The sequence below is a fragment of the Seriola lalandi genome, unplaced genomic scaffold (genome assembly GCF_002814215.2).
Source record: "Seriola lalandi dorsalis isolate HSWRI2012SDOR001 ecotype SW California unplaced genomic scaffold, Sedor1 jcf7180002054464, whole genome shotgun sequence".
NCBI lineage: Eukaryota > Metazoa > Chordata > Actinopteri > Carangiformes > Carangidae > Seriola > Seriola lalandi.
Window position 1 is genome coordinate 295,439 of NW_019525017.1, and position 15,228 is coordinate 310,666.

General features: G+C 41.4%; 1 protein-coding gene across 6 annotated transcripts; it reads left to right on the forward strand.

Moving 5' to 3' along the window:
• Positions 1-885: 885 nt before the first annotated feature.
• On the forward strand, positions 886-14,667 carry brsk1a (BR serine/threonine kinase 1a). Of its 6 annotated transcripts, none has more exons than XM_023411352.2 (19): positions 886-2,239; positions 2,406-2,500; positions 2,751-2,836; positions 3,278-3,418; positions 3,844-3,960; positions 4,240-4,273; positions 4,777-4,845; positions 4,992-5,138; positions 5,613-5,644; positions 5,789-5,953; positions 6,879-6,976; positions 7,813-7,966; positions 8,091-8,151; positions 9,370-10,000; positions 10,211-10,259; positions 10,399-10,522; positions 10,815-11,068; positions 11,320-11,409; positions 11,950-12,036. In XM_023411352.2, the coding sequence occupies exons 1-18, from the start codon at positions 2,155-2,157 to the stop codon at positions 11,381-11,383; spliced, it is 2,406 nt and encodes an 801-aa protein (XP_023267120.1). In that variant the 5' UTR covers positions 886-2,154; the 3' UTR covers positions 11,384-11,409; positions 11,950-12,036. The 6 variants fall into 6 exon arrangements, with proteins under 6 accessions (XP_023267120.1, XP_087031486.1, XP_023267118.1 ...); XM_087175360.1 differs by having other exon boundaries at positions 888-2,239; positions 10,858-11,068; positions 11,914-14,667; XM_023411350.2 differs by having other exon boundaries at positions 888-2,239; positions 10,858-11,068; positions 11,950-14,667.
• The last annotated feature ends 561 nt before the right edge of the window (positions 14,668-15,228 follow it).

Sequence of the window (15,228 nt, forward strand, 5' to 3'; positions counted from 1 at the left end):
ATTTTTATAGATCAAACTGTACAATAATACAAAAATTTATTAAAATCCAACCAAAAATCTTTCTGCACAGTCATAATAATAATAATTAATTAATTAGTGTAGCAGGAGCAATTCTTTTATTTTGACCGACTTTGCTGTTAATATTTCTGTACTTCTACTTGAGTAAAATGATCATGAATGCAGGACTAGAAGATGTAGTTGGGTCCTTGAGTCAAAGTAGAAATACTGCAATGTATTTTATTTTATTTAATTAATTACATTACATACTGCTGAGTGGTTTAATTTGTAACAATGCATGGTATTGTATACATTTATTTTTATGTTTTGTATGTAAAATATGAATGATATTTGAAAAGTAACTATAGTCAGTAAACAAATGTAGTTGTGAAGAAGAAGAACTGTACTTAAGTAAAGTAGGTTATTGACTCTGAACCACTGGTAGTGGAGTGCAGGTTGCTGTTTTTACTTTAGCAAAAGATCCAAATGCTTCCACGACTGCATTTCATTCAATTCTCTGTGGTACACCTCAAAGTTATGCGACATCTCAGAATTGATGCCTCATATCAGACTAAATTGAAAGCTAAACACCACCTACGTGACACCGGTGATTCTGAGAGGACAGAGCCGTGTCAAAGCGTCCCCTAACAGGCAGCGTCCCATCCGCTGCCCTCTGGCGATGTTTACAAAATGTCTTTCGTAATAATAATGAGGGAGGTGTCCGCAGCAGCTCACTTCGCCCACAGTGTGGCCGGTTCTGAGGTGAATGCAGAGATAAGCGTATTTTGTGGAAGATGATCGGGAGGAGGAGGAGGAGGAGGAGGAAGAGGAGGAGGGCGGGGGAGGAGAGGGAGGCAAGAGGAGAGAGGATGGAGAGGGAGTGGGACCCGGATGCTGATGCGAGTGAGACGAAGGAAGGAAGAGGAGAGAGAAAATATCGATTTACGGCAAGAAGACCGAAGGGAGTATAATACAGGGGGCCTTTACCCTGCGTGAACTATAATCAGATGTGAGGAGGGGAATAAGGCAGTCGATAATAGTGCGGGCTGATCTGCGGATCTCTGTGTTTTTTTTCACCTGTGTATCCGCCGGTGAGGGAGGAGGACACGCCAAAGGAGAGACGAGAAGATGCTGTGATCCGCCACTTGCAGGGATGTAGAGAGGGAGAGACGGGGAGAGACAGGGAGGGGGAGGACTACGCTACGCTAAAGATGGTTGTTTGGCGAGGAATACGCGTTTCACCTCGAAATATTGTGAGAATGTGGCGGCCGTCCGATGAATCTTACCGTTTGGCGATGCCTAGAAACTTCAGGAGGTGTGGGTCTTTTTGACAGGCGGCGCGGGCGAGACGGCCGTTGGTCAAGGCGTTGAGGCTAACTCAAGCTAGCCTCGCTGCTGTGTGGGAGAGCGGCGGCGAGGCTAAAATAGCATGTTGTTGCACCTGTAAAATAGGCCTGACAGAGAGAATAAAATTGATTTAATTTCCAGTTCTAACATCAACTTGACGTATTTGACGTTTTGTTGCAAGACTCAACCACCAAATGACAATATTCTTCGTACCAGACGTGAAAAAACCTTCTTGTTTTAAGGCTATATAACGTCAACGTTACACTGCGATAATTTTCTTATTACCCGTCACATACAGTTAACGTCATACATATAACAAGGTGCAAGTTATACAAATAAACTAATGTACAGAAGTAAAACTCATTAGTTTTCCTACCTTGTCATGTTTATCTTTATGGTAGTTGTCTGTATTTAACGCATAAAACAGCTTAGTAACTTATTGTCATCTCAGTTTTTCAGCTTTAGTCTATCACTAGCACGCTGTTTTTGTTAAATATCAATGATATACATGTTTACCGTGCTTCAGAGCAAGATATTTAGCCATGTTTATTAACCAGGTTTAGATGAAGAATGTTCATTTGTCATCCAGATGTTGTAAATCAGCCCTGGCTTGCGTTTATTTACATGTTCACCCAGTAACTTCAGAGTAGCAGTGTTATCACTGAAATAAAAGCTAGTCGTTATTCTATGTTGAGCACCATCTTGTATCTTACAGTAAGCTGTATAATATCAAAGTACTTGCAATAATCACAGTGCAGTAGTAGTAGTAGTAGTAGTAATAGTAGTGTATTAGCCTCCAGTCAGAGCAGTATGAGTAAGGAACTGTCTCTAAGTCAGTCAGCTCAATATGTTGGGCCCTATCGACTGGAAAAAACACTGGGGAAGGGGCAGACAGGTGAGTACAACAGATTTTTTTCTCTTGTTTTGAAATGACAAAACTTTCTTGAAATGTGACAAATAATTTAAAGCTACTATTTTATGTAGAATTAGATATGGTAGACGAGGCCTTTTTCTGTGTTTCATGCCTGCTTCTCTCTTATTTTTGCATCTCATTCATTCAGGACTGGTCAAGCTGGGGGTCCACTGTATTACGGGTCAGAAGGTAGCGATCAAAATAGTCAACAGAGAGAAGCTGTCTGAGTCAGTCTTGATGAAGGTACAGTATCACGCTGTTGAGGCTGTTGTTCACACAGATGATAACAATGCTAATTTTGTATATGGCAACGTGTGTTGTGCTGTACATAAGCTGCTCCGTATTTTCTATATTTAACTTCTGCATTAATGCATTAATTAACCTCAGCTCTGTTGCTTCAAAAAATGACACTGTCCGGCTCGTGTGCTCTGCTTTAGTGTCTTCATTGCTTTCTCTTTCCTCTTCTTTGTATCTGTCTCTTCTCTCTAACCAGGTTGAGAGGGAGATTGCCATTCTGAAACTGATTGAGCATCCGCATGTGTTGAAGCTGCATGATGTTTACGAAAATAACAAATATCTGTGAGTTCCCTCTGCATTCAAAAGAGCCTCACATTTGGGCTCACTGCAGTTTGCATGCTTTTTTTTCTTGCTGAATACTGAACTTTGGAGTGGGATGAGTATAAATATTATTCTAAGAACTATATTAATCTGCTCTCATCACTGTAATTCTCACTTTTCCTTCATCTCATACAATTATGCCAAAAAGGTTTTGATCTATCTTGAGGAAAAAAATACTTGCAAAAATGCTTTAACACAGCTGCTGGAGTAGATGGGCAAGTTGGCTGACAGTGAGTAAATAAAAAAAGGTAAATTATCTCAGTATTGTGATCCTAGAATCCAACATAATGAATTGGTAGTATCTAGCAGTTTAAGAGTGTCTTAATTTTTTCCCCCTTAGTCCTCCTCCTATCTCTCTGGATGAAAGTTTCAGATCACACTGTTGTCTCTATATGTCGGCAGGTACTTGGTGTTGGAGCATGTGTCAGGAGGAGAGCTGTTTGACTACCTGGTGAAGAAGGGCCGGCTGACTCCAAAAGAGGCCAGGAAGTTCTTCAGGCAGATCATCTCTGCTTTGGATTTCTGCCACAGTCATTCCATCTGGTTAGTTTTTGCATAAAGCACTGGTTCTTAAATTGTGGTTTGGGTCAGGGCGATCGTTCGGGTTCCTCTGCTAAGTTACTAAACTATTTGGGGGCCTTTGGTCTGAAAGGAAAACAAATAATTTTGCTCCACTGCTGTTGATTCTTAGCCCTCTCCTGAAACAATAAAGAAATGATGCCAGTTTGACATGTTATGGCAGAATAATTTAGAAATTCCTGCTGCCTTAGTCAGTAACATCAAAAATGTATCTTTAATAAACCATTACTCTTACAGACTTGATGTTTGCAGACACTTTCCTACATTTCTTTTTGGCAAACAGACTTTTAGTATCAAGAAATTAATGAGCATGAGCCAATATTAAAGCCCTCTTTTCAAAACCCATGCTGTTGCAGTTAAGCAGAAATGTTTCTTCTGTGTTTGTGCAGTCACAGAGACCTGAAGCCTGAGAACCTGCTCCTGGATGAGAAGAACAACATCCGCATTGCTGACTTTGGCATGGCCTCCCTACAGGTGGGAGACAGTCTGTTAGAGACCAGCTGTGGGTGAGTACCAACTCTCTGTGTGTGTGTTCAGAAATAATGTGTACTCACATAAAAAAGGGTCATATTTTGTATTTCAGGGACTTGGAATGTAACACAATAAAGAGTACAGTAGTTACTGAAGACATTACATCAACAGTGATAGCTCTGCCTATATACAGAGTACCACACACACACACACACACGTGTTACATTTATATAGTGCGTTTATTTTACTAGTTTGACTGTCCAGAATTGTAAGCATAGTAATGTTGCTTCTAACACTTTTCTATTTCATTTCAGATCACCACATTATGCGTGCCCTGAAGTTATACGGGTGAGAGTCCTGCTCTTGCACAGTGTCTTCCTCAAATGTTGGCTTATGATTAAAATTAGCAAATGTTATTAATACATTATTCATTTAGCAAACACATACACAGCTACAAAGCTGCATGAGCTAAAAACAAAGAAATCACTAATTGTTGCAAAATTGGGAGGAATAATTAATAAGTCTTAATGGAAACAGATTCTATTTTTAAGAAGGCATATCTTCAGTAAGAGTTGTTCTTGAGGGCACTCAGCATACAAGAAGATTATCCAGTTCTATCAATGAAAAGATGGTTTTACAGTGTTTTGGACAGAGATTGTCTAAGTGCTCGATTAAAATGGATTACAATGTTTCATTTAGTGGAGATTTCTTTTCCATAATGAAAGATTATATAGTCTTCGATGAGCCTTAATTCAGCTGAAATTATCTCAGTGAATTTAAGCGATTAACGCTCGTTTGTGTTTTCACATGGTCAGTGGTGAATGAATTGAATGGGATTCTGTGTTTGGCAGGGGGAGAAATATGATGGGCGGAGAGCAGATGTGTGGAGCTGTGGGGTCATCCTATTTGCTCTGTTGGTGGTAAGTCTTTTACTCCTGTTTTCACAATACAGTTTGGTCCCTTTTTAAATACTCTCTCATGTGTTTGCAGTTCTTACTCAAGCTTATTTTGTCACATCTGTTTTTCCGTCCTCACTCTTACCTCCCTCGCTCCTGTTCTCGTATAGGGTGCCCTGCCTTTTGACCACGACAACTTACGCCAGCTCCTGGAGAAGGTGAAGAGCGGGGTGTTCCACATGCCCCACTTCATCCCCCCGGACTGCCAGTCGCTGCTCAAGGGCATGATTGAGGTCAACCCTGAAAAGAGGCTCACGGTACGAGACTGTGCTCATATGCGCGGTGGGGGGGGGGGTTTGCATTTACATCAAGGGATTGCATCATCAGTGTGTATTAGGTGTAACTGTGCCAGGATTTTATGTTTTCATGTATTATTAGAATCAGAAGAACAATCAATGGGCGTATGTCAATGGGAACTCAGATCTTATTCTACATATGTGGGACAATGTCAGTGTTTGTGACCACCATCAAATATACCTATATATCTATAATATATTCTCCAGCAAACGTAGTGTTGCATGATTTTCTGTTAAGTTCTCAAAAACAATAAACACTGCAAAATTATCAATTTTTTATAAGTTTTTAATATACAATATTTAGAACTGACGAGGTGTCTTATGCCTGTGAAAAAGATCTGGAGTGAACTGTTTACACAGCATAGCTTTGTGGCCATCTGGCTGTTAGCAGACTGTAGTTACTAATGGCCCCATCTGCCCTGTCACCCCTTACAGCTAGAGGCCATCCAGAAACACGCCTGGTATCAGTGAGTATATACGTTTGCGACTTTTGAATGAAATATTCATTTAAATTTATGTTGCATCATATTTAAACATATACACGTATGTTATATCTGTCATTCATGTGTGCTTCATTATGTGCTATGTGTGTGTGCGCCTGTGGCTCCCAGGGGTGGTCGTAACGAGCCGTGTCCTGAGCAGCCTCCTCCCAGGCGAGTGTGTGTGAGGCGAATCTTGTCCCTGACTGAGCTGGACCCAGATGTGTTGGACAGCATGCACTCGCTGGGTTGTTTCCGGGACCGAGTCAAGCTCACACGTGATTTGCAATGTGAAGAGTAAGCTTTTTTTTTTTTCAACTCCAACCATGACTGTGTCTCTGAGTGCCTGATTGTGCACTGAGTGACTAGAAATTCAAAACATTTATGCAACTTAGGGCAATAAACTCTACTCCCTTACTTGTTGTTGAGGTTTATGGTATGTTGTGATAAGGAAAACTGCATTATATCAAATGTTTTTTTTAGAGGTTTTTATCTATCTGGTTTACATTTGTGGAGTTGCAGAAATATAAAAAAAGTCTGACACAGTGTCAATAACACAAATGTAACATCTATTTCAGGACTGTTTTATTGGGTCATGTACAGGAGTTACTTTTATTCTGGTTACCCAGTAATGTACTTAATGAGTGTCAGCATCTGATTTTTATTGACCCCTGTGTATTGTGGACAGACATTTTGAGTGCTGTCTGAAAGCAGAGAAGGGACACGGTTTCCTCTCCATCATGCCACAATGAAACTCTTGTTCTGAGTCAGGTTGACTTATTTGCCTCGGGGTTAAAGCTTGCAAGATGAAGACCTGTGACAGTGGCCTGCCCGAAAAAATATCTAGCCTCACAAATATCAAACTAATTGTTCAGTCAGGTGCTCCTTTAATGAAAAAAAAACAAAAGGGTTTATCACAAGGAAGTGATATTGAAGGAGAAAGATACATTTGTGCTTAAAAACGACTGCGTTTGCAGTCTCGTTATGATGTTTTCAGTCTGTACTCAGCTTTAGGAACATAGCGTGAAAAAGAGTATGTATGTGGCTATATTTTGAGGTGCACAGATGATAATTCTGTCCATCCTGTTTTATTTTACACGGACTTTTTTAAGCAGAGCTGTCTACCATAGTCACATATAGTATTGCTCCTTTCTGTATCATTCTTTCTAAATTTTAACGTCTTCTCTTATGAGGTTCTTTCTTTGCTTTCTTTTTTCTTCAGAGAAAACCAGGAGAAGATGATCTATTACCTACTGCTGGACAGGAAAGAGCGCTACCCCAGCTATGAGGATGAGGACTTGCCACCGCGCAATGACGTAGGTCAGTCATTAGGGGGCAGGAGGAAGCTGCTTTTCTCAACCTCAGATTCGTAGAAGCAATCTGTGTCTGTGAGTCCGGTGCTATACACAGGTACTCATTACCTCTGCCAATTGATTTTATATTATTTGACATTTTAAATGTTTTTCATTTTTTGATTAAATAATTTGCACTGGTAATCATTAGCCCGTGATCTCCACCATTAGCAATAAAACATGAAGGAATATGGAAAACAGACAGAAGTTTGTGCCCAAAGTGCCCTCTGGTTGGCTTTGTTGACACTGCTCTAGTGTTGTCTTTGAAAATAGTGTTAGACAGTGAAAATTTTTATGTGTGTAAAGTATGTATAATATTTTACAAACATTAAGTCTTTTGTCATGTGCAATGTTCAAACCAGACTTTGCAGGATGTCTGCAGAATTTCTCTATGGGACAAAACTGGGAGAGGGCAGCCGTTCTGCCAGTGCAAAGGAAGCTAAGTTTATCACAGTCACAGATGGCGCAGTGAGCGAAGGGCCTGTGGAAAAAAATCACTTTCAACATGATCATAATTTTCAGAACCGCAAAAGAGAAAATAAATGCACAGTGACAGAGTGACGACGGGGAGAGGGATGGTGAAGATGCGACATGTCTTACGAACAGGGAGCCATAGTGCTTATTAGAAACAGTTGAATAATACTGCTGTCATGGCAAAGAAACAGGCCATCTTTTTGAGAGTGGACTTATTTCTGTATGGCAGTTACATAACATATAATTCTAATAAAAAATGCATCTCAAGCTTCAAACTGCTAAGATTGGTGTCAGTGAATCCTGTAACAACTTTATGGTGGCGCTCTTCAGCAGACCCTCCACGAAAGCGCGTTGACTCTCCTATGCTGACGCGCCACGGCCGCTGCCGCCCTGAGAGGAAAAGCCTGGAGGTGCTGAGTGTTACTGAGCAGGGGTCTCCCACCCCGCCTCGCAGGGCCCTGGACACAGCTGCACACAGCCAGAGGTACAGTATGTTATGCTTACACATATAAAGTACACACAATCTAAACGTTGAATACCAAGAATGCATTCAGTCTGACATTTCTGCTCTTTTTTAACAATCCTTTGACCTCTGGTCTCTTCGTCAGGTCTCGCTCTGTCAGCGGAGCCTCCACTGGTCTCTCCTCCAGCCCTCTCAGCAGTCCCAGGGTAAGGGCCTCTTGGCCAACTTTTAACAAACTCTACACACTGTTGCAGCTTTGATTACCTTCACTATCCTTGAACACGATACAAGCATGCATTATAAAATATTTAATTTCCAACATGAATATGTATTAATTAACTCTCCACTGTAACATAGCAGCTCTACAGTTAAGGCCTCGGTACTCATCTCATGTGCTGCAGCGTTTTCTAAGCGGCAGACCCAACACAGTTAGCATGTCCATCGCGACCCAGAGTGTGCATTGTGTTCAGATTTGCACCATACAGACATACAGACAGCTGGGTGACAACAGCACTGTATAGCAATTGTGTTAAACTAGGTCTGGCCAATAATCCACTATCAGCTCAAGATTAATTGAGTTTTAACAATATTCTACCTAGAATTAGTTCTTAAACTCTTCAAAGTATATCATTTTTAAATAATATATTTTTTTTATATAAACCATTAGACTCACTTGTATGGACATGTGTTTATCTTTTTATGTGTAATTTTGAATGCTTTACTAATAATTATATAGTAAACTATTAATATAAGTATTCTGTGATAATTATCGCATCATTTCTTTGCCAATATCAGCCAGCCCTGCTTTAAGAAAATTCTAACCACACTTCACAACCCCCTGAAATGTCCATTTACCAAGCCCTTCTGTCATTTTTGCACATCATCGCAATACCAGTCCCTCAGATTTAAATCGCTCACCCAACGGGGCGTTTGCGTGGCATTTTTCTTCTGTCTTCATATCACTTCTCTTCCTCACCATGCATGGACTAGCTGTTTGCGCAGTTGTTTGGAAAATGAACATAGAACCTTTAAATTAGATAATTTTTTATAGTTTTGGGGATTTAATTACATATTAAACATATTAATTAATATAAAGGTACACTAACTCCTTCACTACCACTGTCCTCTGTCACTGTATTCTTAACCCTGTCACTACCACAACTGTCACTAAACTCTCACTAAACCCTCACTTAATCACTCACTTCAGATATAAATGGCACATACAAAAGATTATAGGGCCGAAATGAAAGCTTCTATAATCAGCACTGGTGTAATTGAATTTGACGCTTTCACTACTCACAAGTTGCACTCTTTTGTCATGAGAGCATGATATTCATTTCCATCCTTTCTCCATGTTCCATCCCTTCTCTTTCTTGTTTTCCATCTCTCCCACCCCCCCCCACCCCACAAAACCCACTCCCCAGTCCTATCAGAGCCCCGTCTTCACTTTCAGCCAATCAGACGTCACCTCTGCCACCGCTACCCCCCTCACAAAGGAGCCCAAACAGGGAAGCGCCAGTACTCCTCGCTCAACACGGGCTCATGACAAGCCCAAAGCTCCCCCCAACCCAAAGACCCAGACCCTGCCCACCAAGGGACCCGCCGACCGACCCCATCTGCAGCCCATCAAATCCCTGCCTCTGCACAACCCATCCTCCCGCTCACCTTCCCCTTCCCCGCTCCTGTCACCCATCCCCCGTTTCTTCTTCCCTTCGTCCTCTGTCCTAAAGTCAGTGACTAAGAGCTTCTACCCAAACTCTGCCCACTCTGTGCCGCAGGTCACTCCCCAGGGCTCTCCGTTGCCCACACCCTTGGGCACCCCTGTCCACCACCCTCACCACCCCTCCTCCACCCCGCCCTCCTCTTCCTCGTCCTCGTCCTCCTCGCGGGCGGAGGGAGGGGGAGGGGTGGGCTCGCTGTCGCTGACCCCGCCCTCCAGCCCAGGAGGGGGAAGCGGCATGGCGGCCAGCAGCTCTGCCCACTGGAGGACTCGCCTCAATTCTTTCAAGAACAACCTGCTGGGTTCACCTCGTTTCCATCGCCGTAAGCTGCAAGGTGAGTTCCGCATGTGTGGGACTTTTATGGAACAACTGGACGTGTGTCATCACAGGTTTCCTCCGTTCTAACTTTCTCTCATTCTCTCAGACTACAGTGTTCTAGATCACTGTAATAGCAATTGATTATATCCCAATATTTTTCCCCCAGCTTTAAGCTAAAAGTCTTATATTACCAACTTTGATTTTAACACCAGTGTGTCTCTTTTAGTTCCTACATCAGAAGACATGTCCAGTCTAACACCAGAATCCAGCCCTGAGTAAGTCTCAGTTCCTAAACTAGATTATTGCTGAGGTGTCACTTGTTTTCTCTGAAGAAAGCTGTGTCTTTGTGCTTTCGGATGTTTTCCTCAGCTGTGCGTACTTGCTCACACTCTATTTTTTTTGTCTGGCTACCAGGCTGGCTAAGAAGTCATGGTTTGGAAACTTCATCGGCTTGGAGAAAGAGGAGCAGATCTTTGTGGTCATCAGAGACAAACCTCTGAGTTCTGTCAAAGCTGACATTGTGCACGCCTTCCTGTCTGTGAGTATCTAATGTGCTCTGTCTTTCACACCTCTCACAATCAAAGCTCGTTTGTAGAAAGCATGGCTCTCACTGGCAAAGCTGTAAGGTATTCACATGCACTCTCATGCTGCACGTGCGTCATTTCTCTCATTATTTCAGTTTTCTCTTTTATTTCAGTCTTGCTCACTCGTGGCACGTTAATGGCTCACTTTTGCTTTCACCAATGGCTCACTCTTTCTCTCTTCTCCTCACCCTCGCCCTTTGTCTCCCTATACTCACGTTGGCCCCCGTACCTCTCCCGCCTCGTAAGTCTGTCGGTCTCTCTGCTTCTTCTCTGTCTCCCCACCACACAGATCCCATCGCTCAGTCACAGCGTCCTCTCCCAGACCAGCTTCCGGGCCGAGTACAAGTCCTCCGGCGGCCCTTCCGTCTTCCAGAAGCCCGTCAAGTTCCAGGTGGACATTGCCTTCTCAGAGGGCGAGAGGGAGCGGGACAGGGAGAGGACCGAGAGGGAGAGCAGGAGGGAGACCGGAATCTACAGCGTGACGTTCACCCTCATATCAGGCGAGTGGAGTCGATGTTTGACCCCTTCAACTACCAATTAAATTAAACTTAAAAAATATTTATATTTTGGGTGCAGTTTTAGGTGTACCAACTTAAAGCAAAGGTTTGACATTTTGGGAAAGGAATCCCTGAGTGTTGAGAGGTATATTAGGCTGGATTTTGTGCAGACACTGAGTGCTGATGCATCTGATGAATATTTTTAGAATGATACCTAGCCGTTGTTAGATCTGTGCTCCTTGGTTCATCTCCAGGTCCAAGTCGCAGGTTCAGACGAGTGGTGGAAACGATTCAAGCTCAGCTTCTCAGCTCCCATGATCAGCCCATGGTGCAAGCCCTATCTGGTGAGACTGCTTACACACACTTGTGCACACGCCCGAGTTAAAAAGTCAACATTTTCCTCCTTTGACTTTATTCATCTAGGTACATACTGGGGCGGTTTCTTCTGCATATTTGCAAATGAACGCCTTTTTTTTCTTTTGAAATATCTTTAATTTAATGTTAAATAATCACATGACCCATTATTCTTTCCTTGTGCTGGAAACTTCTTTTAGTATTTACAGAGGAGGATGATGGTTTCTGTCTGTGTTCAGTTTTCTGCCTCTATTTTTTTTTATTTTTGGTCCAAGCTGTTTTGAATTTCTTTTGATCAGTGGTTTTTCTAGGGACATGGTTGTTTTCTATTCTAACAGTATTTTTTTCTTGGGTCCCATCATCGATAGTGGCCAAAGGAGAACAGCAGTGTCCACCTCAATTAAACTGCTGAACAGAAAAAAAAAGGATGGTGCTAATTTTTCAGGCTCAGCCAACCAACATTTTTAGGCACTGTAGAATGTGTACGTTAAGAGTGACTTTCCTGTCCTCGTCTCCTGATCCCTTCCCAGATGAGAAGAACGGCCGGCCCCACGGGACCCCCACCCGCCAAAACTCGAGGCGCTCCGAGGGTGGGGGCGACAGGTGCGAGTGGGGCGACCGAACAGATGGCGGAGGCATAGGAGGCAGCGGGGGAGTTCTGCAGCGCAGAGGCTCGGCAAAAGAGAGAACCCGACTGCTGTCCTCCAATGGAACCCAGTCCCAACCGTAGGATAGAAAGTGAGACCATGCAGCAGGATGCCTGAACTACACCAGAAAGAAGACAGTATAACTTCATCTCCAAGTATCCCTGCAAGCCATGAGCTACTCCTATTCTTCCTTGACTAAGTTATTGAAGGTGCTTGACCATAGCAAGGATTGAGCCTTTTCCCCATCATGCTTTTTTTTCCAACTCTCAACATTCTCTTGATCTTTTGGATCACCAGGATTCCTACCATTAAATGAGAAAGAAGTGTTAGGGAATCACCCTTTAATGAAAAAAATAATATGTGAATGAGCAGTTTGGTATCCATCATAGATACAGCTTCACAGATCAAACTAGGAATTTTGAAGTGCTAATGTGCATGCCAGTTAGCAAATCAGCCTGCTAAAGGATGCTGACATGATCAGATAGACTAGTCTACCATATCATTGTAATACAGTATCTGACACCAAAAAGAAATAATAGTCTTGTGATGGTTCTCAAGATTACTCTTAAAATTAACCAGTGCACTCATATCACTATCAAGCAACACGCAATTACCAATCCATACTGAAAGACATATAGATGTATCTCAGAAGATGAACCCTAAAGAGTTAGCAACCTGCTACCACTTCAGTGAGTGCTGGCGAGCTGAACAAAAGGTCCTGACTTTCTCAGGAGAAATGACATCCTGGAATTCCAGCAGTGTCTTCTCCTGAGGTAATGAAAACCAACAAAGTAAGCTAAGTAAGTGAATGTGAAAAAAATATTTTTTTATTTAGTTTTTATTTATGTTTACATATTTCTTTTGAAGATGTCAGTAGCACAGTGATAGCAGTAAAGACAGTAAATGAAAACACTCTGCAGTGTTAGGAAGTGGAAGCTGACCAGTTGCTTTTTGGCAGGTATTTGTTTCAAGTTAAATGTTTTGATTCTTTTATATTTTCTTTTTACTCAGAGACAATATGAAACAATGCATCTATGTTTTTTGCATTGGACCGCTGTTGCTCTGAAGAAAAGTATTTTTGATTTGAACAGAAATATGAACATTACTATATGAAGAAAAAAACAAAACAAAAAAAAAACTATGCGTGAATAGCTCCATGAACCTCATCACAGCTGTTTGTGCCCAGATTGAATGAGAAGAACATTCCTGACCTGTGGATCAAACAGAAGCCACCTTTCTCGTCGAGCTTGTCTCCTATTGCCATAGTATTCACGTACTGACTCAGAATGAAATAAAAGGAAAACAAAAAAACAAAAAAAAAACACACACAACACAAAGGAAATATTCATCAATGGACATTTTCATGATGCCGGACTGTAAAGGCTTGCGATGTCAATTCCTTGTTGAACAGGACTTCAGAATGGGAAGCAAGCAAAGAGTCTCCTTACCCCATGCTCCTCACTTCAGTGTTCACCAACAAGCCAAGTAGTCCATCGCTGCACTCACGCTCATCACCGAGAGTCGCACCATTCGGCAAACAGACGTAGCAACTCGGACAGTCACGTATTACTCCAGTACTCTATCAGACTAGTCGACGTTCATCACCAGTCTTCCATACAGCACAATATGCAACAAAAGTGCAGAATGTTTTCAGAGAGATACACAGTGCTACAGTTGTTTATTTTAATGGTATTTTTTGTTTTTATATTTGTCCACTTATCTATTCATCTATTTTTATTTATTTATTTATTTATTTATTTGGTCATATCATTTGTGTCATGTATTTGTTTACAGAAAATATGTCAAGAGCCAGTTAAAGAAACCTGTTCTATTTCATTTCTCATTACCCACTCTTTTTTATTTTTTGAGCGCTTCTTTCCATGCAAAGGAATGGTTTTGATAGCAGTACTGACAAGCATTACTTCTCCAGTGATCTTTGTTTATAGCTCATATCTCTTTTGTCACGCTTATCTCTGGTAACTGGAATGTGTGTGTGAGACGGGAGGATGATGGCTGACTGAGAGTGAGCCGATTGCATTTTGAGCTGAGTAGGTACGGAGATTTTGACTGACCCAAGAATATTAAATTAATTAACATTGCCAAACCCTAACAGGCACATAATTTCTCTCACACGCATTGAATGCTTGCTAATTCCGCTTCATCTCTTGCTTTTATGCCTTGTCCCTTTGACCTGTCTGTCCGCCTCTTCTCCTGTTGTGTAGCCATTGTCACAAGAGAAACTGTATGAAGTTGTTTGCCTCACTGTCCGCACACACTTTATGATTGCTCACCATCATCAGTTTCATCTGTCTCATCACCACATCACCTTCACTTTCATTGGCCCAACTCTGGCTAAGATTGTAAACTATTCTCCATTCATAAGGGTCAGTAGAATAAGGTGTTTAAAAAAAGAAATGTCTGTATCATAATTTAAATATAAAAAGTGCACTATTATAACTATTGCCTGTGATAAAAAGAACAATTATGATTGAATTGATGGTCAAAATAAAGAGAGATCCACCTTATTGTTATGGTTACAATAATAAACCCTAAATTCATGTGTGTGTGTATTTAGTTTCTGGGATAAAATGGTGTCCGTTTTGCATGGCTGTTTCTTTTACCTTGCACTAATGCTGAGACAGCTACGGCATAAAACAGTTTCACCATCCAGATGCAAACCTTATTTGTATGATTTGCTGTAACATCAAATAATTTTAAAATTTCATTAACCTAAATAGTGAGTATTCTCGGACAAAGATAAAAGTGGCAAAATAGCTCTGAAAATTGAACATGAAAGTTGATTCTTGACTTTGGAAGAAGTTTTCCTGGAGCTTTCAATCACATCTTATGGTGTTCCTTGAGTTTTTCTGGAACTTTCAGACTCATCTCACAGTCATGCAGATGGGGTACTTCATCCACATCAGAAAACTTACCGCCATAACAACTGCCGATGAAGACCATGGAATGTGATTGAAAGCTACACAAGAATCTCCTAAATGGGCTTAAGGTTTTTTTATTTTATGTTTTATTTATTTTAATGTGTTAATCATCACAATATCAAATATAAAACTGGCATTATAACAAGAAACTTTCGCCAGTATTTTTTCATTTTGCTGTAGAAAAAAAGGTAAACAATGCCACGGATTTGTTAATGAATTAATG